At 36.6% G+C, this 26,658-nt stretch overlaps 1 protein-coding gene across 1 annotated transcript in view; it reads right to left on the reverse strand.

The window, feature by feature from the left end:
* Rock1 (Rho associated coiled-coil containing protein kinase 1) overlaps positions 1-26,658 on the reverse strand; it is a 115,126-nt gene that overhangs the window by 23,588 nt on the left and 64,880 nt on the right. The window contains 10 exon segments of the mRNA XM_052741510.1: positions 1,766-1,835; positions 3,728-3,912; positions 5,614-5,774; positions 8,340-8,490; positions 10,115-10,221; positions 15,041-15,287; positions 15,380-15,471; positions 16,592-16,727; positions 20,847-20,895; positions 25,154-25,242. Of these exon segments, the coding sequence (XP_052597470.1) occupies positions 1,766-1,835; positions 3,728-3,912; positions 5,614-5,774; positions 8,340-8,490; positions 10,115-10,221; positions 15,041-15,287; positions 15,380-15,471; positions 16,592-16,727; positions 20,847-20,895; positions 25,154-25,242 (1,287 nt within the window).

Consider the following 26,658-nt stretch of genomic DNA (forward strand, 5'->3'; position numbering starts at 1 on the left):
TTAAAGATAGCTGTGAGCCACCATGTGGATGCTGGGAATTGAACTGGGTCCTTTGGAAGAGCAGACTGTGGTCTTAAACTGCTGAACCATTTCTACACCCCCAATTTAACTTGTTTTAACTTTTAAGATAATTTAAATAGCTCACAACTATCTGTAATTCCAGCTCCAGGGGATTCAACATCCTCACACAAACATATATGCAAGCAAAATATCAATGCACATAAAATAAAAATAAACCATTAAAAACAAACAAACAGCTAGACGTTGATGGCATATGCCTTTAATCCCAGTACTTGAGAGACAGAGGCAGGCGGATCTCTGTGAGTTTGAGGTCAGCCTGGTCTACAGAGTTGAGTTCCAGGACAGCCAGGGCTGTCACACAAAGAAACCTTATCTCAAAATAGCAAAAACAAACAAACAAAATAACAAAAAAAATCAAACAAGTGGTGGTGGCACATGTCTTTAATCCTAGTACTCAGAAGACAGAGTGCAGGCAGACAGCCAGAGCTACACAGAGAAACCTGTCTGGAAAAAAACAAAAACAAAAAAACCAAATACCCCCACAAACAAACAAACAACAACAAAAACAAGTTAAATCCATGCATTTAAGTACATGGAAAGGTTTGCAGGATAGATCGTACTAGGGGGCACAATTTGATAAATCTTAAATTGAAATGAAATGGCAGAACACAAGCTCTGCAACCAAGGAACTTTCCCCACCAAATTCAAAAGCTTCAAAGCCAAACAAATTCATATAAAACAATAGACTGAGCTACACAGGAAAAAGATATTAAACAGTTATTTCTACAACCTAAATATGCTCATGAGCACACATATGAATTAGTGCTTATAGGCAAGCAGAGCCTCTAACAAAGACTTTTTTTTAAATTTTGTTTTACTTTTTTTTTGATAGGTATGAAGAGCTTAGACTGGGCTATAATTCCCCATGTAACTCAGGCTGGACTGGAACTCAAGGACCCCCACCCCACCCTAATTTAGTCTTCAAGTGCTGGGCATTAGGCATGTATTTCCATGCCCAGCAACCAAGTCTTTGTTTGAGACAAGGTCTTACACTTTGTAGCCCTAGTTGGCCTGGATTCACCAGCCTCTGCTTCCAAAGCACTGTGATTAAATGCCTGAACCACCATGCCCAACTATCAAAAGTTTTATTTATAGCTGTAATTTGATGGTAATTAATTGCTGAAAAACTGCACAATTGTCTTTTTTTTTGTTTTGTTTTGTTTTTTTTTTTGTTTGTTTGTTTTTGTTTTTTTTTTTGTTTTTCGAGACAGGGTTTCTCTGTGTAGCTTTGCGCCTTTCCTGGAACTCGCTTTGGAGACCAGGCTGGCCTCGAACTCACAGAGATCCGCCTGGCTCTGCCTCCCGAGTGCTGGGATTAAAGGCGTGCGCCACCACCGCCCGGCAATTGTCTTTTTTTTTTTTTTTTTTTTTTTTTTTCCTCCACAATTTATATAGACCACAAACCTTGAAAAGAAATACAATTTGCAGAAAAAAACCTCTTTTAAATTTCAAGCTGGGCAGTGGTGACACATTCCTTTAATCACTTGGGAGGCAGAGGCAAGCAGATCTCTGTGAGTTCTAGGCCTGCCTGGTCTACAGATGGAGTTCTAGGACAGTCAGGGATACACAGAGAAACCCTGTCTTGAAAAAACCAAAAAAAAAAAAGTCAACAAACAAACAAAACTCAAGTTTCTTGTTTAAGTAAGTTTTTAGAGCCTCTATATTAAAAATGATTCTCACTTACAGAGAAATACTGCTCAGCTTCAAGTTGATCTTGTAACTCCCGCATCTGCCCTTCATTTCCTCTGTATTGCCTTTAGATAAAAGAAAAGCAGCAATCAATTTTTCATATTTATGATACGTTTCATTTAAGTAGCTAAAAACCAAAAGGTTTGATAAAATAACTTCTGTAAAAAACCTATTTCAGCACCGTGTTACTTTCCTAGATCATCCAGTGAGGCTGCACTGCCTGGCTCCATCTTGCGCCTTATAAAATGATGCTGTGCAAAGCACAGGCCCCTTTGCAATGAAAGCTTTCTTCAGAGCACATTAACTCCGGATCTCTCCAAACCATAAAATGAAACTGACACTGCTCTGGTTTGCTTTTCCCCTATAAATATTTGTGGAAGAAAGGCAGAAATACACTTTACAGGCAGAAAAAGTCACAAGGATGTAATTTAAATGTTTTGTGTAGTAAACAAAGGCAGAGATCATAAATAGTTTAAAGTAAAAAATAAAGTGTAACATTTTGGTATTTAATACAGGAAGGGGTATAAAAATAATTACGTAGGGATATAAAAGGTAAGGAAGCGCAATATCTGGTAAGGAGAAAGACAAAATATGTATCACACACAAAGAACACACCTCACAGGAAAAAGGATACTCTTAAGAGAGAAACAGACTCAAATACAGAGGAACACAATGGAACCTGAAGACCAAGATTTTCAAGGATTGATAATTTTATCCCAGGCTGTTAGGCTTTAATATTAGATAGAAATTGCTTTGTAGTTTGGTAACAAGCCATGTAGCTGATAGAAAGTACATTATAAACATCTACTGAGTATGGAGAGTTGCTTGGGGAAAAAAATGTGTCAGTTTCATTTTATGGTTTGGAGAGACCCAGAGTTAATGTGCTCTAAAGAAAGCTTTCATTGCGAAGGGGCCTGTGCTTTTCATGGCATCATTTTGTAAGATGGAGCCAGGCAGTATGGCCTCACCAGATAAGCTAGAAAAATAACATGATGCTGAAATGTTTTTCTTATAGAAATTCTTTTTATCAGTGGCATGTACATTAACTGGTAAAAACGGGGCTTCTAAATGAAGAAAAGAAATTTGCCAATATAAATCCAACTTAATAAAAACTGAAAACTTATCTCAATAAAACAGACTTAATGATGGCAGTAGTGGCTCACGCCTTTAATCCCAGAGGCAGAGGTCGGCAATTCTCTGAATTCAAGGCCAGCTTGGTCTACAGATCGAGTTCCAGGATAACCAGGGCTACACAGAGAAACCCTGCCTCTCGGGGGTGGGGGGTGGGACGAGACTCCAAAACCAAAAAACAACAAAACGGGCTTAAAAGTATGATAACATACACTTGGAGGAAATAAAATCACAACTTGGTGTAAGGAATACCCATCTTTCCTATTATGTTTTCAAAGCAGGCCCATGGTACCCTGGCTTTGTCTTCATCTCAGGTAAGCAGGCACATGGTATCTCAGCAGTAATAGGAAAATAAAAGACTGCAACTCTGAGAAGAACCAAAGAAACAAACAACCCCCACCCCAACCCCAAGACTATATCAACTGTAATCTCTAAACTAAAGCCATCTGGAATACTTCCTATCAAGTAGGGCAGCCTTCATTTTTGTATGCTAATCTGGAGAGATATGATGATATGTATAGATATGAAAATCATTAGAAAGCTGGTATTTCCACCATGAATAGACTGTAAAGCCAGCAGCCTTACTAATCTATGTTTCTTCTTTAAACACCTGTAATTTTAACCTAATAAGCCTGTCCCTCCAAAGCCTGAACTTCCCTGCAAATCTTCTTTGCAAGTAAATTCTTTTATCACAAAACAAACAAATAAATAAATAAATACATAAATAAAAATTTGATCTTCTTCACAAATTTTGAGATCTGAACACACAAAATATCAAGTATTTATAGGCCAATGAAAAACACTAAAAGCTACTTTCAAAACTTACTTTGTAAGCTGAGCGAACTCAAATTCTAACAATCTTTTTGCTTCCAATAAAGTATTTATTTCCTGTTTCATCTGTTTTTCTAAACCTTTTAAATTGTCTGCTTCAAATGCTTGAGTCTTCAATTCATTCTGTAACAATAGCCGTTTATTTGATTCCTGTTCCAGCTGCAGGGTGAGATTCTTAACCTATGAATGAGAAAAATGATTGGCATTTTAATCATTTTAGTAAGTTATTAAATATTTGAAAGTATACTAATCAAACCTCCAGAGCATTATTATCCCTTGCACTATTCTAGTTTTCCTTGTGTCTATTACTGCATGTTTACTACTAGGTCAAAACAGTATCTACATTTTAGATATGAAATCTGTGGGAAAAAGAAAAACCTTAAATTTCAACTAGTCTGAAATTCTGGAAAATGATAAAAGTCATGTCTGAGGGGACATTTCAAATATGTATTTTAACTTACCTGTTCATCCACAAATGTTTATGTATTCTATTTTATATGATCTTAAAACTTAGAAAATAGTTAATACTAAATATTTATTAGTGTAGGAACCAATGAGCTCAAAATTCTTGCAGCAGTTTACAATCTGTTCGTTATCTGCTGCCTGCAAGGTGATTACCACAGAGATCATCAAACAGCACACATTCCTTCACCTCCATCTTGGACATGCACCCCTCCTTATCTGTCCCTTCCCTGGATGGTTAGACACTACAGCATGTTCAGACTCAATAAATAATCTTAAACTATGTTTATTCTTCAGTTCCCAAATGCCACAGACTTAGCAAGGTTTTCCTTAATTTTCAAAGATTCACAAGTATGTTGTGCATGTAATTATGACTGGTCTGTTGTCTGTTGTTGTCTGTTCCCTAAAAGTATACAAATCATACCTAACTTATTCAACTTAATAACCCCAATTTTGAGAAGCCTTTTAACTAAAAGACTTTTTAAATACTTTATGTGTATGGTGCTTAGCCTACATTAACATCTGTGTATCATGTATGTGCCTGGTGCCTGCAGAGGGCAGAAAAGGGTACGGTATCTCCTGGAACTGGAGTTACAGATGATTGTGAGCTGTCATGTGGGTGCTGAGAATTAAACCCAGGTTCCCTCAAAAAGCAGTGATATCCTTAACATCTGAGCCATCTCCAGCTCCATGTTCCAAATTTTTAATACATAGTTAGCCTGCTCACTGGTTTATTTCTATTCTCTTTTTAGTAATTCTATGTAACAAAATAGATTTAATTTTCCTAAAAAAAAAAATGTTTTTACCATAGCATCTCTGTAAGTTTTAAAAGAATGCTGGTTATTTTAGAGCCCAAAGAGTCTCCCATGACAGCTCCATGTGTCTTCTCTGACTTCACTTCCTTTTGCCATGACTCACCTACCTTACCTTCTTACCAAGTATACAATCTGGACTCCAATGCTGCCTTCAGCAAGTCCAGTCTTGGAAGCTACTTACAAATAATGTTTAAAACACATATAGTAACCACCAACATATAACAGTCTTTTTATCAACAGCATTATAACTATTATAACTATGTACTACATGTTTTCTACCAATACAAGCCATTCCAAGTAGAAGTTAATTGTTTTTAATTTAATGCTTTTCGAGATAGCATAGATACTTTTCAACAGTCTTCTAGGAGGAACTAAGACATTTTGATTTAGTTGCATGCACTGCTGTGATATACAATGGAACAGCTCCTATGGAATGAATAATAGCTATTTAAAATGAAAATTCTAAGTTCTGGGATGACAATATAGCAGTGAACACATACTTTATTCAAATCTTCTGTTTCAAATATAACAAATATAAGTAAGAGTTTCAGTCACAAGCTAGTTTCTCTTTTCAAAGATGGATAAAATTAGTACTGTGCCTTACTTCATCTTCCATTCTTTCTTTATTTTCAGTCATATGTTCTAGCTTCTGTTGAGATTGTTTCAGATCAACATCTAGCATAGAGCACTGTTTCTCAGTCTCAACAACTCTATTTTCAGCCCTTTCTCGAGCTTCTCTCTCTTCCATCAGCTTTTTTTCCATTTCTGCAAGAGAAAAAAGTTACAAACATACATTTAAAGAGCACCTTAATATTTTTCACTTTAAATGGTCTGGAAATTGGCCTTTAAAATCTTTACTGATTTTAACCTGGAACTGTAATAGATATTAATTATAAAAGTTCTAAGGGCATTTTAATTTATATGATAAGAATCTCTGAAGAAAAAAATTATAAAATTTAATAATTTTTAAAAAGTCTCAATTTAGCCCTTGCCCAAAGGAGAAGAGACAATTCAATACCATCTAGACTAGAAGATGAAGAGTGTAATTGGAAAGGATAATAATAAGTGAAATAAAGGTAAAGAAGAGAAAAACATAACTGCAGTTAATTCTTTTCCTGCATTGGTCTGGAAACATTTCAGAGGCTCTTAGGACAGGAACTCTGCACCTCAATGACAAGACTCCATAGTTGCAGAACACAAGATTCTAGTGTTTACCAGGATGTCTTATTCTGGGATATGGTAAGTCAAGTTCTGACAATTTTAACTTTTCCATAGTCCTGCCTGTGGAGAGTTGCATAACTAAGAAAGTCTTTTTGCTATTCTTGGCACTTGCCTTTGAGGTGACAAATAATTAGAGTGGAAGTTCATTTTTCCCAACCTTATAAATACAGCAGCACTAACATAATCATTACTTCCTAGTTCCCTTCTCTCCAATAACAGAAATCCACTTCACTTATATTTGGACTCCACATACCCACCCTTGAGTTCCAGACTTACATACCAATCGAGTAGTTAATGTATCCATCTAGATATCTAGCAAAATTATCAAAGTTCTTGTTTTTGGGGATGTGCTGAGGTTTGAACTCAGGACCTCAAGTAGGTTTAGCTTGTGTTCTGCCACTGAACCACATCCCTAGCCCCCAAACGTCAACATATTAAATAGTTTCACCCTTCTCTCCACTCCCCAAATCACTTATGCTGTACTTACACCAATCTCTGTCTAGGGTACACCCATCCACTCAGCTGTTCTTGCTTCCTGTCTGTCATCCTTCCATCCCATGTTTGTCCTTTGTGCTCCTGCTTCTTTGCTTTCTGCTTACCACATCTAACTCTCTAATTCATCCTTCCTACTTCCATTGTTCTGTTTTTTTTTTTTCAAAGCATTCTCCAGATAACAAGAGTCATCTTTTAAGAACATAAATTAAAACTGTAGTTGGAGATAATACAATGGACTAATGTATCTTAGATACATTTGAAGTAATAATACAATGAGGCAACTGGTTGGTCTAAACTAGGATTGTGACTGGAAGCTATAAAACAAAGTAAATACAAAGGAATAAAAAAAAAAAAATTGAGACAAAAAGAGTAGCTCAGTAACTGTGGGAGCCCACAGAGGTTTCCTAGTGAGATCTGAGCTTGCTTTACCAGCAGGGCTGCATAAGAGGACGACTGGACCACAGGCCTGGGAACCCGGTGTTTGGAAGGGTCTATACTTGGCTGTGTCTAGCAAGGGGATGGTCTTTTGCCTCAACCTTTGGCATTGCTAAAAAAAAAAAAAAGCCCTTTTGAATAAAGTTCTGGGACGTTGGGTATTGACCCAGGTCCTCCTGAACCTATCCTGTGTTTCCGTCTGTCTCCTCTCCGCTATCTTTCTATCTAGTATTTTCTTATTCCTCTCTCCTCCTCATAGGAACCCTGTAAAAGGTGGGAGATGGCCTCCCATAGATGGTACCCTGAACAGGGACAAAAAACTGGAAGAAAAGAAGAGTCCATTTGTAGCAGGTTTTCTTTTGGGCCACCAACCAGCTCTCAAATCACCACATGGAGACTTATTAGTTATCAATGCGTGGCCTATCTTATGCTTGTTTCTTGCTAGCTCTTACAACTTATATTTAACCTGTTTCTCTTCTGTGTTTTGCCTTGGGGCTTTTTAACCTCTCCTTCTGTATGTCTTACTCCATGTCTGATTGGTTGGCTGCCTGCCTCCCTTTCTTTCTGCCTCATTCTCTCCTCTTCTCTTGTTCTCTCCCAAGCTTAGATTCTTTCTCCTGTTTATTCTCTCTGCCTGCCAGCCCCACCTATCCCTCCTCTGCCTAGCTATTGGCCACTCGCTTTTTATTAGACCAATCAGGTGCCTTAAGCAGGCAAGGTAAAATAGCAAATGTAGCATAAACAAAAGTAACAAACCTTTATATAATTAAACAAACAACACATCTTTGCCTAGTTAAAGTAATATTCCACAACATAAACAAATGTAACACATCTTTACATAGTTAAATATCCCACAACATCCACTAACTTTGTTTTGTTTTAGACCCAATCCCTAAACTCACAATTGCCCTGCCTTAGCTTCTCAAGTGCTGAGATTTCAGGTAGGTGGTCAGCATGCCTAGTATGATTTCACTAACTTTCATAGTGAAGATATAGTAGGTAAAATAAGGAAACCATAGAAAGTAAAATTGTGATAAAAAGGGACACTATAATAAAAGATATTCTCTTCTTAGATAACAATGCTTACTTACACTCTCTACCACAGAAGTGAAGTTTTGATCAAAAACTGTATAAGCATCATTTAAAACTAATCATAGAAAATATTCATGTGACACTTACCACACATGGCAACAGACTTTGCCTCTTCTATAGACTGGTGCTTGTCAGTTAAACGCGCTTTAGTTACTTTGTGTTCATTTACTTCTTGTTCTAACCTCTGTTGTAAAGACTTGAGCTTGTAGTTCAAATCTATTTCTAAATTATTCTTTTCCTGAAAAATTAGAATGAGAGCCATGAACTATAATAAACTATGTAAGAGGCACACAATTAAATCTTACATTCCTCAGCATTTCACAGGAGATAAACACTTTACTAATCCCCCTCTCTCTCCCATCCCTCCCCATCAGAAGCATTCACCAGAGCTGATGCAGAGGTCCCTGTGCTGCTGCTTATGTTCAGGATGGTTTTACACTAGAGTCACAAATGAATGCAACAATCTTTCCCTTTGTTGTTCAATTTTTGCCTTAAGAAAACTTTTAAAAATGTGCCTAGTCTTACTGTAATTTGTTATGCCATGTTCAGTTGATATCCCTGGGAAGCCTGCTCTTTTTTGAAGGGAAAGAGAGGATGAGTAGATCTGGGAGAGAGGCAAGATGGGGGGGAGGGACTGGGAAGAGAGGAAGAGAGGAAATTGTGGTCGGGGATGTAATATGAGAGAATTAAAAAAAAAAGTTCCTTCTGGGATAGAACACACCAAAGCAGTGGCTTTTAAAATCATTTCTGAGGGCCAGGAGGTGGTGGGGCAAGCCTTTAATCCCAGCACTCTAGAGGCAGAGCCAGGTGGATCTCTGTGAGTTCAAGGCCAGCCTGGTTTACAGAGTGAGATCCACAACAGGCACCAAAACAATAGAGAGAAACCCTGTCTCGGGGGAAAACAAAAACAAAAACAAAAAAACAACCAAAATTTAAATAAATTTAAAAAAATCATTTCCAAGGGAAACAGTGAAAGTAAGACCTACATCTGTAAAGTAATTGCTTGATCCTTGCCTCAGCAAAGTACTGAGCAGTGAAATTTTGATAAAAATTCTAAATAAGTGCAGGGGCCAGCAGGATGAGCCTGCTGGATAAAGATACTAGCCACTAAGCCTGATGACCCTATATAGATCCCTAGAACCTACATATTGTAAAAGGAGAGAACTGACTCCTCCCCAATAAGTTGTCCTGACTCCACACAAGCCAGGAAGCATGATCTTACAGGGGGCAGGGGGTAGAGGGAGGGAGACATGGGGGTGGTGCACAAGCCAATTACTTTGGTCTTTTTTATTTTATTTTATTTTTCAACTAACAACATGGAATAAGTATGAGTGGTCTGTTAAGGTCCAGTCCTTTATTTTCTCTCTTCATATGATTTAACATAGCAAGGATTAATACCTTCCTCTAACCCATGTACAAAGGAATTAGGAACAATTTCATTCTTTTTTCATGTGCATCGGTGTTTTCCCTGCATGTATGTCTGAATGAGGGTATTGGATCCCTGGAACTGGAGTTACATGTGGTTGTAAGCTGCCATGTGGTTGCTGGGAATTGAACATGGGTCCTCTGGAAGAGCAGCCAGTGCTCTTAACTGATGAGCTATCTCTCCAACCCTATGAACAATTTTCTTATTAAAAGTTATTTCCAAACCAAAGTATTGTGATTATCCATTGGCCATCCAAAGCTTTTTAGAGTACGAACAAGAATATGGTAACAAGATGCAAAGTACATCACACATACATTCCCATATACCAAGAAACCAACCACACAATAAAATACAAACACTACAAATGAATGTATAAAACTACCTTGTAACGGGTGACAACCATACTATATCATAATTGGGACAGCAAGTCACTTACCTTTTCTGAATGATTAAGCATGTCTTGAGCCTCTTTTCTTTCTCCTTCCACTCTTTCAAGGTTATGTTTGAGATGCTTCACTTCCTCTTGTAAAGATGTAATTCGTGCTATGAAATGAGAAAAAGGTTAAAGCAAAACTATGGTATTATAAATCAGAATTGTGACTATTTGGGAGTGAAGAGGTTGGTGATGGAGGACTTCCAGGTGCTTGTTAATGTTCAGTTTTGAATTTTATTTTATGTGAATGAGTGTTTTGCCCACTTGTGTGCAAGTGCCCATGGAGGCTAGAAGAGGGAATTGGGTCCACTGGAACTAGAGTTAGAGATAGTTCTAAGGTGCCAGACGGGTGCTGGTGACGTAATCCAGGTCCTTTTCAAGACCAGCAAGTGCTATTAATTGCTGAACCATCTCTCTAGCCCAGTGTTCTCAACCTTCTTAATGCTGCAACCCTTTAAACAGTTCCTCATGTTGTGGTGACCCCCAACCCTAAAACTATTTTCATTGCTACTTCATAACTGTAATTTTGCTACTGTTATGAATTATAATGTAAATATCTGTGCTTTCTGATGGTCTTGGACAATCCCTGTGAAAAGGTTGTTCAGCCCCCAAAGGGGTCACAAACCATAGGCTAAGAACCATTGGCCTAGGAAAAAATTAAACCAAGGAAGAACAAGGCTCATTTACTGAAAACTAAAATACATTGTTAACGCAGGTGCAGAGGATGATGATTTTAATTTTAGCCGATCAGTAAATTAAGGCAAGATTGTTTGGGCTCAGCAGTTTATCTTGAGCAATATAACCAGACCCTGTCTCAAAACCAAATGAAAAACAAAACACAACAAAACCTCAAAACAATGACAAATAAAAAGGAAATAGACTGTGTTCATAGATTGGAATTCTATGAGATGACAATATCTAAAACAATCAACAAAGACATTGCAGTACCATTAAAATTCCAAAAGTATGTTTTGCAGAAATGGAAAAGCTAATTAAACAGGAACTGCAAAGAAGAGCTAAAACAATATTGTGGAAGAACAGTAGCATTGGACAAAACAACCCCATCCCCCTCAATTTCAAAACTTGATATAAAACTACAGTGATCAAGACATGTAGCAGAAATACTTATCAACAAAACAGACTTGAGAAAACAGAAATGAAGCCATACAGGGCGAGTGTGTGTGTGTGTGTTTGTGTGTGTGTGTGTGTGTGTGTGTGTGTGTGTGTGTGTGTGTGTGTCTCGCGCGCACGCCAAGTACACATCTATGTACAGGTGAGGGTAGAGGTCATAAAAGCTGATAGCAGGTATTTTTTTTCCTCAATTGCTTCTCTACCTCATTTCTTAAAACAGGCCTCTTACTGAACTTGGAGCTCATTTATTTTATTTCTATCACACTGGCTGGCCAGTGAGCCCCTGGAGTTCTGCTTGTCTCTGCTCACTCCACCACTAAGGTTACAGATAATCACTCCCTGACCTGGTTTTTACATGGGTGCTAAGGATCTGAACGCAAGTCCTCACACTAACACAGAGGTACTTTACCCACTGTGCCACCTCCCCAGCCAAATCCATTCATTAAGATAATTTTTCCCCTTTCTTTTTCATTCATTCATTTTTTTCCAGTTCTGGGGATTAGACCTAAGGCCTCATGCATGAATACTAGGCAAGTACTCAACTATATTTTCAGCCACAGACAATCAATATTTAACAAAAATGCCAAAGCCATTTAAAAGAGGAACAGGGACTAAGAGATATGTCAACACCTGTCCCCACATGTGAGCACGTATTCTTATTCTCTAATGGTGCTGAAACAAGTAGGTATCAGATGCTGAACATCATTACCCATTAAGAAATAAGAATGAGGGGCTGGAGAGATGGCTCAGAGGTTAAGAGTACTGGCTGCTCTTCCAGAGATCCTGAGTTCAATTCCCGGCACCCACATGTTGGCTCACAGCCATCTATAATGAGATCTGGTGCCCTCTTCTTGGCAGGCAGGGATACATGCAGTCAGAACACTATATACCTAATAAATAAATAAATCTTTTTAAAAAAAAGGATTCTAAAAAACATTAAATAAAAAAAATAAGAGTGAAAACTTCAGTAATATGACTTCATATCTATTCAGGCAGTTACCTAGTGTTAACAACATGGAAAAATCAGAATCCCAATTCCTTGACATGGGAAAACGAAATGGTTCAGCCACTGTAGAAAACAGTTTAGCAGTTTCACAAAAGTTATGCACAGAATCACATGACCTAGCAATTTCACACCTAAATATACATTCAAAAGAACACAGATGGCAAACAGTTGTAAATTAATATTCACAACCTTGTTATTTACAATTAACAAAAAGGTGAAAACATTCTGAAGCTTTACCAACAGTATAATGGATATAAAAACTGTAATACAAACATACAACAGACTTGGCCTTTAATGAGATACTAAAACATGTTACAAACATTAAAAAATATTACAGTATACAAAAGAAGCCTCATGCAAAAAAAATCACGTATTATATGATGCCTACAGAAAATATACAGATCAAGTAAATTCAGAGATAAAGGAAATCAGTGGCTTCCAGTGGCTAGATGGAAGTGGAAAAGAGAAAGACAGTTTAATGAATGAAATGTGTTTAGAAGTTAATGAAGAAATTTTGGAACTAGCTAGAGGAGACAGTTGTACAACCTTCTGAATATAATGATGGGCACTGTTTTGCAAATGTCTAAGAAAATAAAGAACTGGGCTACCACAAAAAGCTATCAATAAAAAAGCCAGACTTCATGTGCTTCCTTACATCTTACCATTATTAAGTTTTCTTGTTCAAGTCCTACCTGAGACACATGAGTCACTTGACAGATCAAACTTCTAGATCTAAATCCCAATGTACAGTACCATGTATGAGACAACACATTAAATTATATCAATGGGTGAAATCAGCAAATTCAGAATGGGATATCTTAACACTCAAAAGCAGAGACAGGCAGATCTCTGTGCATTCTCAGGCCAGCCAAACAAAACAAAAATGAAAACCTAAAAATACGATCACATCGTAAGTAAAAAATGAAACAAAATAAGCAATGAAAAGGATAAGCATATAATAAATCATATTATAAATTTTCTTAACTTTGACTAATATCTAAAAGATTCTGTTAAAAAAGCAATTAATAAACATGATGATGGTCTCAATGTTGGAAGCAAGTAGTTCAAAGCTTGGTCATAAGCAAAAGATATATTTTAAGGACTGGAAGGATTTATAGAACCAATCTTTGAGCAATGTGATTTTCACATGGTTAATTTGGCTGTATAAAAAGCAGTGAGGCCAGGTGGGGTGGTGCAGGCTTTTAACCCCAGCCCTTGAGAGGCAGAGGCAGACAGATCTCTGAATTTGAGGCCAGCCTGGTCTACAAAGCAAGTTCCAGGACAGCCAAACAGGACTGTTACACAGAGAAACTCTGTCTTGAAAAACAAAAAAAAGTACTGAGAAAAACTTGACTTAAACAAGTATGAAGCTTTCCCAGTAACTATGAAGAGGCTTCTTTCTTAGTTATATCTGGCCTGAGAGATGAAACTGCACAACTCCCCTCAGCTGTGAGCCAACGGGATCTCCTAATTTCTGTTTCTGTAGTCACAAAAACTGACCTGACCTCTCTCCACAGAATTAAGTCCCATGAGACCCAAAATATGTGCCCTTCCATGACTAAGGTGAAAACATACTGCTCCTGATCCTCCAGTCTTTCCTGAGAGGCCTGGCAATTCTCATGTGTGTCTTTTGTGTAGGTAGACGGGATGTTGCTACTGAACAGCAACAAAAATCAGGAAAATATCTTGGAAGTAAAGGCAGACATCTTTGGAAAACAAATCAAATGGTATTTACCTTCTAAAATGGTTCCTTTTATTCACTGTTAGTTATGTTTGATTTGTTTTTAGTTCCACAAAGAATACTAATAACTCTAATCTCAAACTTTCCTAGTATCCTGGGTCTTTTTTTGTAAGGGGTCCTGTTTCCACAACTGAGGAATTTCTGAGATTTAGCAGTGATAATCCTCTCTGCCTAGATTAGGTGAATTGTGAATAAGACTTAAAAATTAGGCAAGTTTTTCAACCAAATATTCAAAAATTTGGCTATAAAAATTACTTCAATACGGACACTATGCCAACTCTATAGAAAGACCACTTCTGCCTTTAACAAATCATTTTCTATGACAGCAATGATAATAAAAATGTCGTATTAAAAAGTGGCTACATTAGCCGGTGGTGGCACACGCCTTTAATCCCAGGGCTCAGGAGGAAGAGGCAGGCAGGTCTCTGTGAGGTCAAGGCCAGCTTGGTCTGCTGGGTGAGTTCTAGGACAGTCAAGTCTATACAAACTCTGTCTCAAAAAACCAAAAAGAAAAAAAAAAGTGGCTAAATAATACACTTTATAGATTTTTAAAACAAAATTTAAAGATAAAAAGTGAAGGGTAAAAACTGTGTACTCTACTTGTATGAGGAACATGGAGTGTCAAGTTCCCAGGCACAGCAAGTAGGATGGTGGTTAGAGGGCACTGCAGGGAGGAAGGAGTGAGAGTTACTGTGTAACAGGTAGTTAGTTTGGGATGACAAACATGGTCTGGAAATTTGTGGATAGATGCACAGTAATGTTGAATGTATTTAATGACACTGAAATATACACTTAAAAATGCTTAAAATGGGAGCTGATGAGACGGCTTTGTAGCCTAACAATCTGAGCTCAATGCCTAAGAAACCAAGTAAAGAGAGAGAACGAGCTAACTCTACCAAGTTTTTCTCTGACCAACCCACCCATATGTGCCCCATGGCAACACACAGCTCTCTACCATGCATCACACACATTACAACAACATTAAATAATAACAAAAACTCACAATGGTAAATTTTATGTGACATATACTTTACGTGAGAAAAAGTATTACCTTGAAGGTCTCCAATCATCTCAGAATCATGCCCTCTGTCTCTTCGCTCAGCTTCCAATACAGCTTGCAGCTGGTAGTAATCTTTGTCTGCTTGTGACTTGGAATTCTCTAAAATTCTGTTTCTCTCCTGTAATTCTCTGTTCAAGGACTCTAGCTGACTAATTGACTTGCTCATCTCTGTGTGACTCTTCCTTAATCTTACAGCTGTGTCTGATTCTGTCCTAAGTAAGTCATTGGCTTCTTCTAACTATTAAAAGAGAAAGAAAGAATTTTGACCAAACATGATCATGTTTCTTTTAATTAACTGTAATTTTAAAAGGATCCCACTGAAGAACTTACCTGCTTCTGTAACTGTGCCAGCTTCTCGTTAGCAAGCTGTGAGCTCTGACTCACTTTCCGTAAGTCTTCCAACTGGTCCTTTAGGGTAGAAACTAGAAAGGCAAAGAAATGTAGAAATTACATACTTTCATTAGGAAAAGAAAAACATCATTTTCTATTCTTAGAAATTTACTCTTAGACCACAACAATCAGTGAAATTAGGTCCATTCCCACTCCCCAAACCAAATTCTATCTTACAAGTTCTTATAGTCTAAATCCATCAAAGTAGAGCATTGCCAGGCAGTGGTGGCACACACCTTTAATCCCAGCACTCGGGAGGCAAAGGTAGGCAGCTCTGTGAGTTCAAAGCCAGCCTGGTGTACAGAGCTAGTCCACGTCAGCCAGGGATACACAAAGAAACCCTGTCTCGAAAAACAAAAACAAAAACAAAAAGTAACAACTAGAACTGAGTTTTATAACTTTCTTTCTGTTATTGTAGTGTTCTAAATTCTTTTATGGCCTTCATGGGACCAATCTATTGGTGTAATAATACAAAGTCCTTTCGCTTTTTTTTTTTTTTTTTTTTTCACTTTGAGATTTGATTTACTATGCCCTGCTGGCTCTTCTCAAACACAAGAGCTCAAGTGACTCTCCTGTCTTAACCCCTTGAGTGCTGGGATATAGGAATGCACCACCACATTCAGTTATAAAGCTAGTTTTTTATTTGTTTTTGAACAGTAAAATTACTTGAATAATTCAGTATTTTTAAATGGCACAAAAATCAAAAGATAGTAAATGGTAGAATAACAAGGATTGTTCCCTTGTTTCTTCTCCCTTAACTGGCTCTTCTCCCAGAACTACTACCAGTTCTTCCTTCTTAGGACAACCTATGAATCAATATCCGAAGATGGAACCAAGCATATCATATGTATGTTTCACATGCACGTCTACAGAAATACACACAGATTTAATGACATAAGGAGGTGCGTTTTTCTTTTAAGCTGTGTATTCAATGATACAGATAGTCCAATTATCTTTGTATCACTGAACACATTATATTTTTATCAGTCCTATATGAAGAGCCTTATGTATACATCAGACGGCATACATATAAGTACATTTATAAAATAAACTAGAAATAAAATAATTGTTATCAAATGGCTTAAAAAATTTATATACCTCAGTGGCAGTGTTTGCCTAAATAGTCCAACATTTTTCGAAATAACTATTTACCTTCATTTTCTACATTTCTTCTCTTCTCATTTTCCTGTTCCACTTTTCTTTGGTACTCATTAATTCTATGTTGTAGCAACATCTTTTCTTTCTCAATTTGAGACACCGCAGATTCTAGATTTCTTCTTTGATTCCCCTAAAATTATAATGACAACAGTTACAATCCCAAACAATACTAGTTAATATAGTTTGAACTTTAAAAATATTGTATAAATTATAAAAAATTACGATCAATTTTTGCTTAAAATCAGGTTGTATATTCTATTCTTTTCAGTTGTGTATATGTGCACACAGTATATGTGTGCATGCACATGTGTGGAGGCCAGCAATCGCTGTCAGGTGACTTTCTCTGTTGTTTCTCCTCTGTATTATATGAGATATGATCTCTAACTGAAACTGTGGCTCACCTGTCTCTGCACCACTTTCCCGAACTAAGGTAATAGTTCAGCCATGTCCTGAGTCCTAGGTAGTACACTGTAATGACAGGTTTGCGGTAACAGATAAAGCATGTCTTACAAAAAAGTAAGACACTCCTACTTGAACTAGACAGACACACCTTCTGAGTCTGAACTACCATCACCAGGATTACCAGTGCTGGCAGGTTTTTGTTGCTTTGTTTTTACATTTAAGACACGACATCAGAAAACTCTGCTTTACTATGTGCTTTTCTAGATTTCCCCATCTCTAAGTAAACACTATCTTTTCCAGTTCTAAGATTTTGGCCATCTCTCCAGCCCTAGATTTTGCCATTTTAACTTTAAAACTCACTGTGTGTGTGTAGGTTAGAGGACAACTCTCAGGAATCCATTTCCTCCTGCCACCTTACAGGATGTGGGAGTGGTACTCAGGTCATTAAGCCTACATACAAGAGCCTCTGCCTACTGAGCCACCTCTTTTAACTATAAATCCAACTTGAAGCATGATGGCACACATGTATAATTTCAGCACATAGGAGGTTGTGGTAAGATTATAAGCATGAGTCACCAAGCCAAGCTCCTAAAAGCTTTACACCTTTATATTTATGTTTAAAGCTACTATTAAATTAGTGGTCACAAGATATGACACATTAAGGTTCAGATCTTGGCTCACAATTGCTCCAGTATCATTTGTTAAAGGATTACTCTTACTTCAATGACTGAAATACTTTTGCAACTTTATTGAAGGTCAGTGGGACATAATTGTGAGGGTTTATTTCTGTTCTTCATTCTGTTTTCCTGTCAGTATCATGCAGTTTTGACCACTACAGTTATGACTTTTCTAAACAAACCATTGTGTCTCCAGTATAAAACATCTAGACAGGCTTAGTTCGTCCTTTCTGATCCTTTTTTGGTTATATGATTTATTGTCCTGACTACAACTTCTACTACTGGCTGAATAATGATGAGAACTGATGTGTTTTTACTATAAGAGACTTTAGGGGAAGTATGTTCTCTTTTATAATTAGGTATGAAGTGAACTATAGAATATATATATATATATATAAATATATATATATATAAATGCTGTTTATCAACTTGAGTTTTCTGCGAATTTTTATCATGAATGGATATTGCATTTTGTCCAATGCTTTTTTTCTACATCAACTGATGAGATCACTTGGTTTTTCTTTAGACTATTAATATGGTGAATTAAACTGGTTGGTTTAAAAATATTAAATGAATCTTACAGCTTTGAAATAAACTACAGTCAGATACATTATCTTTTTATGTCCTGCTGAGATCTATGTTAATATTTTACTAAGGACTTCTATTTGTAAGTGACAGTGTTTTTTAGTTTTCTCTGTAGTCTATGATTTGGTATAAGGTTACCAATCTAACAAAATGAATTAGGAAGTGTTCTTATTTTGGAGGTGTTATAAATTAATTGTTTCCTTTAAACTTAGCAGAATTCTCTAGTGAAGTTATTGGGTCATTGAGATTCACTTTTTTGTGGGGATCATGGATTCACTTTCCTTACAGTTATACACAGTTACTGAAATTACCTATTTCACACTGTGATTTGTGGCATGTTGGGTCTTTCACAATAATTTAACTCATTTAAATGACATGTTTAGAACTGTCCACATCATTTCCTTAGCTCCCACATTTCATTCCCTACGATGGCTCTTTTTTCCCTTTGTCAGTCTTGCTAGAGGTTTGCCAATTTGTGAATCTTTTCAAACAAGTTCTTTTGTTCCATCTATTTTCTTTATTGTCACTTCCAAGTGCACGGACCTCAGCTTTTATCCTTTTCACTGCTTTTGTTAAGATTAATCATTAGCGACTTTTCTTCTAATATAAACGTGTATGCTATAATTTTCCCTTTAGGCACTGTGTTAACTGCATCTCACAAATTTTGATTTTGTATTTTTACTTCATTATGCAAGTATTTTCAATGGTGAAAAGTTTCAACTTTTTTTTAAATATAAAAGCTTAAAGATATCAACATTACAATCTATTTTCATCCCCCTTCAGAGTGTCTCTTCATCATTTGACTTTCATGTGTTCAGTTTTCCTGCTGTCTTTCTGGCTTGATTACATTTTGGTCAGGACACACTGTCATTCTGATTCTTTTAAGTTTACTTTATGGGTGAGTACAACATCTGTCTTGGTATGTAGTCCTTAAGCACTTGAAAAGAATGTATATTCTGCCCCAGTTGAATAGATGCTGTTAATGGTGTAGTTGAAAGTCTGCTCTTGACTTTTGAGGCTGGGGGAGGGGAGACCCATAGTATTCCTACTAAAATATAATACTATGTATTGATGGAATACATAATGATGTAGTCGTGTTCTATAAAGTCTGCTCTTGACATTTTGAGGCTAGGGTAGGGGAGACCCATAGTATTCCTACTATTTATTTTATTTTCTGAGATAGGGTCTAATGTATTCCAGGCTGGCCCTGAAGTTGCTATATATCTGAAGATGACCTTGAACTTTTGGTCCTTCAGTTTCCATTTCCCAGGTATATAGGATTATAGGCATGTGCCACAGTCCCTGCTGTATGAGGTCCTGAGGACTAAACTCAAGCTACACAAGGACTCCAAGTTACAGCCTCAGCACCACATCCCTGTGGTTTTTCTTAGGAATCAAGTACTCAAGAGCTGTTCTGCTTTCTTCACACCTTGAAGGATCTCTTTACATCTGTTTTACATTTAATATATAGGAGTTTTAGCTATACTTAGTGGTAAGAAGAATGAACAGTACTTTCACTTTGCCTCTCTTTAAGTAGGACTATGCTAATTTAATAATTAAGATCTTCCTCTCGATCTTGAATTCAGAAAGACAAGTAACTTAAATCTAGTTTATCTGAATTTAGGAATGATTCCTGAAGCACTCAGAATGAAATATACAGTGCTAACCAATACTAAGTTCATACTGACCTGTGGCTAATAGTAAATGCAGTCAAAAAAATCTTTACATGACTACATTTATATCCAAAGCCATAAGTTAAAGGGGAAAGCATCACTAACAGATATGATTACCTCAGGGAAGAAAAACAGAACAACAAAAAATTTATCAAAGATTAAATCTAAAAAAGGAAATTATACATTAGACAAATGCAATAAAGATTGTCACTAAGAAAGTCATCACACACAGTAGAAAGCTTAACTAAGAATAAAAATGCATTATACATTTATACATAAATATCTATCAGGAAATACTGTTTCTCTGCTAAAAAAAACCAGGCTGGTAGGAAAAACAAGAATACTTCTAAATCCAATTCTAAGCCCTACTAGTCACGTGGTATCATGTCTGTATCAATCATTTTTAAATATTTTATATTTTTCTTCTCCATCTGCCTCTTTCTGACATAGTTGCAGTTTCTATTTTTGATCTCTTGCTTTTTTGCTTTTCAACCATCAAGAACCACAAAACTGAAATCTATGTACTAAATTTTCAACATGGTCGTAGAATAAAGTTGTACAAAAGAAACTAAAGTATAATCTATATACTTGAACCTGGAGTCTAAGGTAAAATTTTCATCTTAATTTTCTGGTTATGTTTTGTGATCTCAAATAAAATTTTTTCTAGAAATGAACCAATGTAAAAAAGGGGGGGAGCCGGGCGGTGGTGGCGCACGCCTTTAATCCCAGCACTCGGGAGGCAGAGGCAGGTGGATCTCTGTGAGTTCGAGGCCAGCCTGGTCTCCAAAGCGAGTACCAGGAAAGGCGCAAAGCTACACAGAGAAACCCTGTCTTGAAAAAAAACAAAAAAAAAAACAAAAAAAAAAGGGGGGGGGGAAGACAAGAAAAAGTACTTAGTAAACTAAAAAATACCTCTTCGTCCAATTCTTTCATTATCTTGTCTAGTTTTATGTTAGAAGTTCTGCAAAGAAAAAAAAATACAGATTATAAATATATTTACTGTCTTTACCCAGTGTTAACACCTATATTATTTACTTTTTCACTTGATTTTCCTTTCTTTCTTTTTTTTTCCAGAGCTGAGGACGGAACCCGGGGCCTTGCGTTTACTAGGCAAGCACTCTACCCCCTCACTTGATTTTCCTAAAAAACCCTGTGTGTCTGTGTGTGCGTGCGCGCAGCACGCATGACCTCTTGGTTGTCTGATGAAGACATATACTTCTGTGGAACAATAAATGTATCCTTTTTTTTTTTTTTTTTTTTTGGTTTTTCAAGACAGGGTTTCTCTGTGTTGTTTTGGTGCCTGACCTGGATCTTGCTCTGTAGACCAGGCCAGCCTTGAACTCACAAGAGATCCGCCTGGCTCTGCTTCCCAAGTGCTGGGATTAAAGGCATGCGCCACCAATGCCTGGCAAATGTATTTTTTTTTAAAGGCATACATATTACTAAGATTAAAAGAAGCCAATTGTACTGAAATATTTACAAAAATTAAAAAACATGTATGACTCAGTGTTTCCTTATAAATATACTAAATGGCATGGTGCCGTAGCAATAATCTCAAAGTAGTGATGAATATGAGTGATATGCAGAGATAATGCAGCAATACCAATACTGGAAAACATCTTGACTTCTATTGGCAAAAACTCACAGCTACTGTCTATTATCTGTAGACTGTTGCCTGGCTAAAAGAAAAAGAAAACTCTGGGGCCAGCAAGATGGCTCAGCAATAACAGTGCTTTGCTGCATGCCTCATAATCTCAGCTGGGTCCCAGTTTAACACCCTCCATACACAGGTACCATAAACACATGCCTCTGCATTGATACACACAATATTAATAAATTAAAGGAAAAAGGTTACTTTTTCTCCTCCAAGTTTAAAGACCTCAAATTGCACACTGGTACTCTTGGGAGAGAGTCTATGGATCTCAGATTAAGAATTCCTTAACTGCTGGGAGGTAGTGGCATATGCCTTTAATCCCAGCACTCAGGAGGCGGAGGCAGAGGCAGGTGGATCTGTGTGTATTTGAGCCTAGCCTGGTCTATAGAGTGAGTTTCAGGACAGCTAAGGATACACAGAGAAACCTTGAATCAAAAATCCTCCCTCCCCCCCAAAAGAGTATTCTTCAACATCCTAATACAATAATTGCTATCAAGTAAAAGTCGGTCATTCAATCTGTTATAAAAGATTAAGTAAATGAATAATGGGGAAGGTGGCACATAGCAAATTATTGAGTGCACCACTGGGCAATGTAGGCAAAATTTTGAGATCTACTCAAAGTGTATTATCTCCACCAAAATTTGTTTTCTTTGGCTCTAGGCATAGTTCTGACGTTCTTAACATAGTAGGAATCAACCCTTTGGGGGTCGCATATTAGATAGTCTTCAGATCAGATATTTACATTATGATTCAGTAGCAACATTACAGTTATGAAGTAGCAACAAAATAATTTTATGGTTGGGGGTCACCACAACATGAGGAACTGTGTCAAAGGGTCACAGCATTAGGAAGGTTGAGAACCACTGTTCTACACATACTGTATATTTATTCATGTGAATGTCTCAAATACCTCATTGTACACATCCAAAACTAACCTGTTCTATATAGCTCCCTTCAATACTAATTTGCTTTTCTTTTAGAATGTCCAAGTACTTTATATCAACAGGGAATTATTATCCCTGACTCATCTTCCTTTTTTTTTTTTTTTAAACCAAATTAGGTGAAAAATAAAAAGGCCAAGTGTTGTCAAATAACTAGGGAGTTATTTTCAATCTGTAGATGTGCATGTTTGTGGGCACATGTGTGCAGCTACACAGATGTGGAGACCTGAAATTTACATCAGGTGTCTTCCTTGATTATGCTCCACTTTTTTTCTTTTCTTTTTTTAAATTAAGGCAGCCTGGGAACTCAGAGCTGCCTTGTCTGGTTAGCCAGCTTCCCCAGAAGATCCATCTCTGCTCTGCCTATAGACTACTGGGATTACAGGTAGCTGCCATGCCCACCTCACCAGTGGAAGATGGAGAACCATTTTTTTACTTCTTTAATGACTTTTGGTGTATTTCTACCATACTTAAGGTAAGTAATTCCAAATCCCTTGTCAAAACAAAAAACAAAAAAAGTCCTTTAATATTCTGATCTAGCATACTTGCCCAGGCTCATCTTTGGCTTTCTTCTTATCTAACAGCTCATCAAATTCCCCTACAACAAGGTCTCCACATAGTATAATTCCTGGACTTTTAAATTTTCTCCAATCTTCCCACTCCAGTCTTCTCACCCAACTTTTTGGCTCTGGTCTTTAAATAAAAACATCCAATAAAGTGGGATAGGTATCTGTTGATACAACCTTTTTTTTTTTTTTTTTGTCTTTTTGGGTGTTGTTGTTGTTTGTTTTTGAGGGGAGCAGGCATGGTCATATATGTGTAAAAGTCCAGGCTAGCCTTGAGCTTGTGATCTTTCTGCTCTACCTCCTCAGTGCTGGGATTACAGGTATGGGACACCAAACACAGCATACTTCTAATATACTCCTATATCGTTTTATTCTCCCTAACTTACCATACACCATATACTAATTTATAATTACTTACATTATTTTCCCCAATGTTTACAAACTCCACACAAACAGGGGCTATATCTTCTTTTATTTATTACTATGCTGTTATTATGCACATTATTTGTAAAATCTTTGTTGAACGAATGTAATTAAAATTATTTGAGTGCCTAGGCTAAAACTCTTAATCCTCTTGCCTCAGCTTCCTTCCTAAGGGCCAATTAAATCAGTCATTTCCATTTCTTGAGGTTACAATTTTTTATATAATTATTATCCATTCACGGCTGTTCTGATTTCTTCCTCAAGCCCCGTATCACCAACACCATCAGTTACTTTTTAAATTTTCTTAAGATTTTAAAGTTTTATTTTAAAATATGTGTACATGTATGCCTTGAGCACAGATGACCATAGAGTCCAGGAGAAGGTGTTGGATCCTCTGGAGCTGGAGTTACAGACGGTTGTGAGCCATTCCACATAGCTGCTGCAAGAGCAGTAAGAGTTCTTAACTGCTGAGCCATCTTTCCTGCCCCTAGGTTTTTTGAGGAAGAAACTTCTCAGTAGTTATGTGAGTTTGTATCTATTCCTTTCCTTCCTTATTTCCATACTTTATTCTAAGAAACTCCTTCCAAACCCTGGCTTTAGTTGTCTGTTCATTACATTTTTTTTCAATTTTAAATTATACACTTAATTATATAATATACCAGGAAAGATAAGCAGAGAAAATTATTTCCTATGCCTCCAGCACTCTCAACTTTTCCCAATTCCATTTATTGAATACAGTATCTGTTACAATGACATTTCACTTATTCAATAACAGTCATAAAATGTAACTATAAAGCTATTATTTATAGTTAACAAGTACCAACACTACGCTAGATTATTTTAAAAGACCTCGATCATCCTTCTATTTCAGTGGTTCTTAACCTTCCTAATGCTGGGATTCATTAATATAGTTCCTCATCTTGTTGTGACCCCCAATTATAAAATTATTTTCATTGCTACTTCATAAATGTAATTTTGCTACTGTTTTGAATTGTAATGTAAATATCTGATATGCAGGATGGTCTTAGGTGAACCCTGTGAAGGGTTGTTTGATCCCTAAAGAGGTCGTGATTCACAAGTTGAAAACCACTGCTCTATATCACAAATACATGTTATCAATAGAATTTGATTCAACTAGGAAAAAGAAAACCAACAAATTATGTTCTAGAAAATCTCAGTGGAAGTATTAGTCATTTTTGCTTAGAAGATTATTTTGCACATCAGAAAGCCCTTTCAATTAGCTAATTAAAATAGGAGGGAAACATAATGAATGAGGCAACTAAATGAATTAAAATTAAACATACGTTTTAAAGCTTACACAGCAAATACAGTTTAAATAGTCTGAAGAAAATATGTATGTAACTAACGTCAACACAAATGTTTCCTTCCTCTTCTTTTTGCACTGCTAGGGATCAAATCCAGGGCCATGTGTATGCTAAATGCCACTCTATAGTAAATCTACATCCCAAGCCATTAATATTACTTTCAGTTCTAGCCAAGACACTTTTTATGAATGGGCATGAGTAGCAACTTTCACATTCCATCTTCTATATACCTTCAGGTGTTTACAGAGTATCTGCTCTATGACATGAACATAACTTCTAACATGAGAACATCATTGAAGGACAGTCTCACCTGCACTTCTGCTCCATTTCATCTTTTAATTGCATTTCATTATGCAGTTGTTCTTCAAGCTTGTAGATTGTTTTCTGTAAACTTTCCTGCTTTAATTAAAAAAAAAACAAACCTTCATTCTGTTAATGTCTACAGAAATTAAAAGTAACACCTTTTGTTACTATTTATATGGCTATTTAGAATATGATTATTTAGTATAATCCTTTATCTTTCTCATTAATATTAATTGGTATTTTCTCAATACAGTTGGGCATAATTTATATGTGTATCAAAACACTGTATATTAGCCCAGTATGTACATTTTTGTGTTTTATGTATCAGTTAATAATGTACAATGATCCAAAGACATAGGTACAAAATATGTGCTGTTAATAAAATTGCATACAGAGTGTTCCAAAGAAAAGGAGTCACTTCTAATTTTACCAAGAATATACATGCCTTAAGATGGATCTAAGAGATGACAAAACTAGTCTCAAGAAAAAGGAGATAGAAAGAAGGCATTTTAGCAAGAATGAAGAGTCCAAAAGCAGAGAAGAAAACGTAACATTTGGCAATGGGAAGAAATCAAGTATAGCACAAGACAAAACATCAAAGAAGAATTAACTCATATGAAACTTAAAGAAGTAAGTAGGACATTCTTGTAAGCACAATAAAACTTGAGGACCTGAATTTATAATTTGTAACATAATTATTGACAACCTAAAATAATATTCCAAAACTAGGAGTTAGTTCATTAGGAAGTGCTTGCTATACAAGCACCTACATAAGAAGCTGGGCATGGTAGCACAGGGTTGTAATCCCAGTGCTAGACAGGGAGGAGACAAGATAATGCCTGGAGTTGGCTGGTCAACCATCTTAGCCAATCAGTGAACTCTAGGATTAGTGCAGGACCCTGAATCAAAGAATAAAATGGAGAGCAATAGAGAAGATACTAGATCTGATCTCTGCAAACACACATGTAACATACACACATATGCACACACCCCAATTTCACTAGTAAAATGAATAGTTAAAGGACAGCAGACTGGGGAAAGTATCCAAGTAAGAAGCTATTGGAACGATTCAGGTAAGAGCATGTGGATATGCAGCATAAAATCTAGTTTGATGTATCTGTCAAGTATCCAGGAAGAGAGAGATTCGGGTATGGAGCTAAGAGAAATGTGAATACCTATGGAGATGAACACAGACAAGATCACAACTATAAGAAACATTTAATATTAGTTGAGCAGTGGAAAGGGATCAAGCATTGAAGGCTGAAAATTCAAGAAGTCATGAAAACAAAAGGAATCATGAGAACACTAGTTATAAATGCTTAAAATTACAATGGCAAATACAACAAAAAAATGAAATGAAAATTCAGAAGCCCATAGATTTGAAAGAAAACAATAAGGGGCATATAGGAGGGCTTGGAGGAGGAAAGAAAAGGAGGGAATGTTATAATTGTAATTTCAAAAAATAAAGTGATTTAAAAAAAAAAAACTCAAAAGAAAAAAGTGACTAGGGGT

Source organism: Peromyscus californicus, unplaced genomic scaffold (genome assembly GCF_007827085.1).
Source record: "Peromyscus californicus insignis strain IS unplaced genomic scaffold, ASM782708v3 Scaffold_17__1_contigs__length_78620276, whole genome shotgun sequence".
NCBI lineage: Eukaryota > Metazoa > Chordata > Mammalia > Rodentia > Cricetidae > Peromyscus > Peromyscus californicus.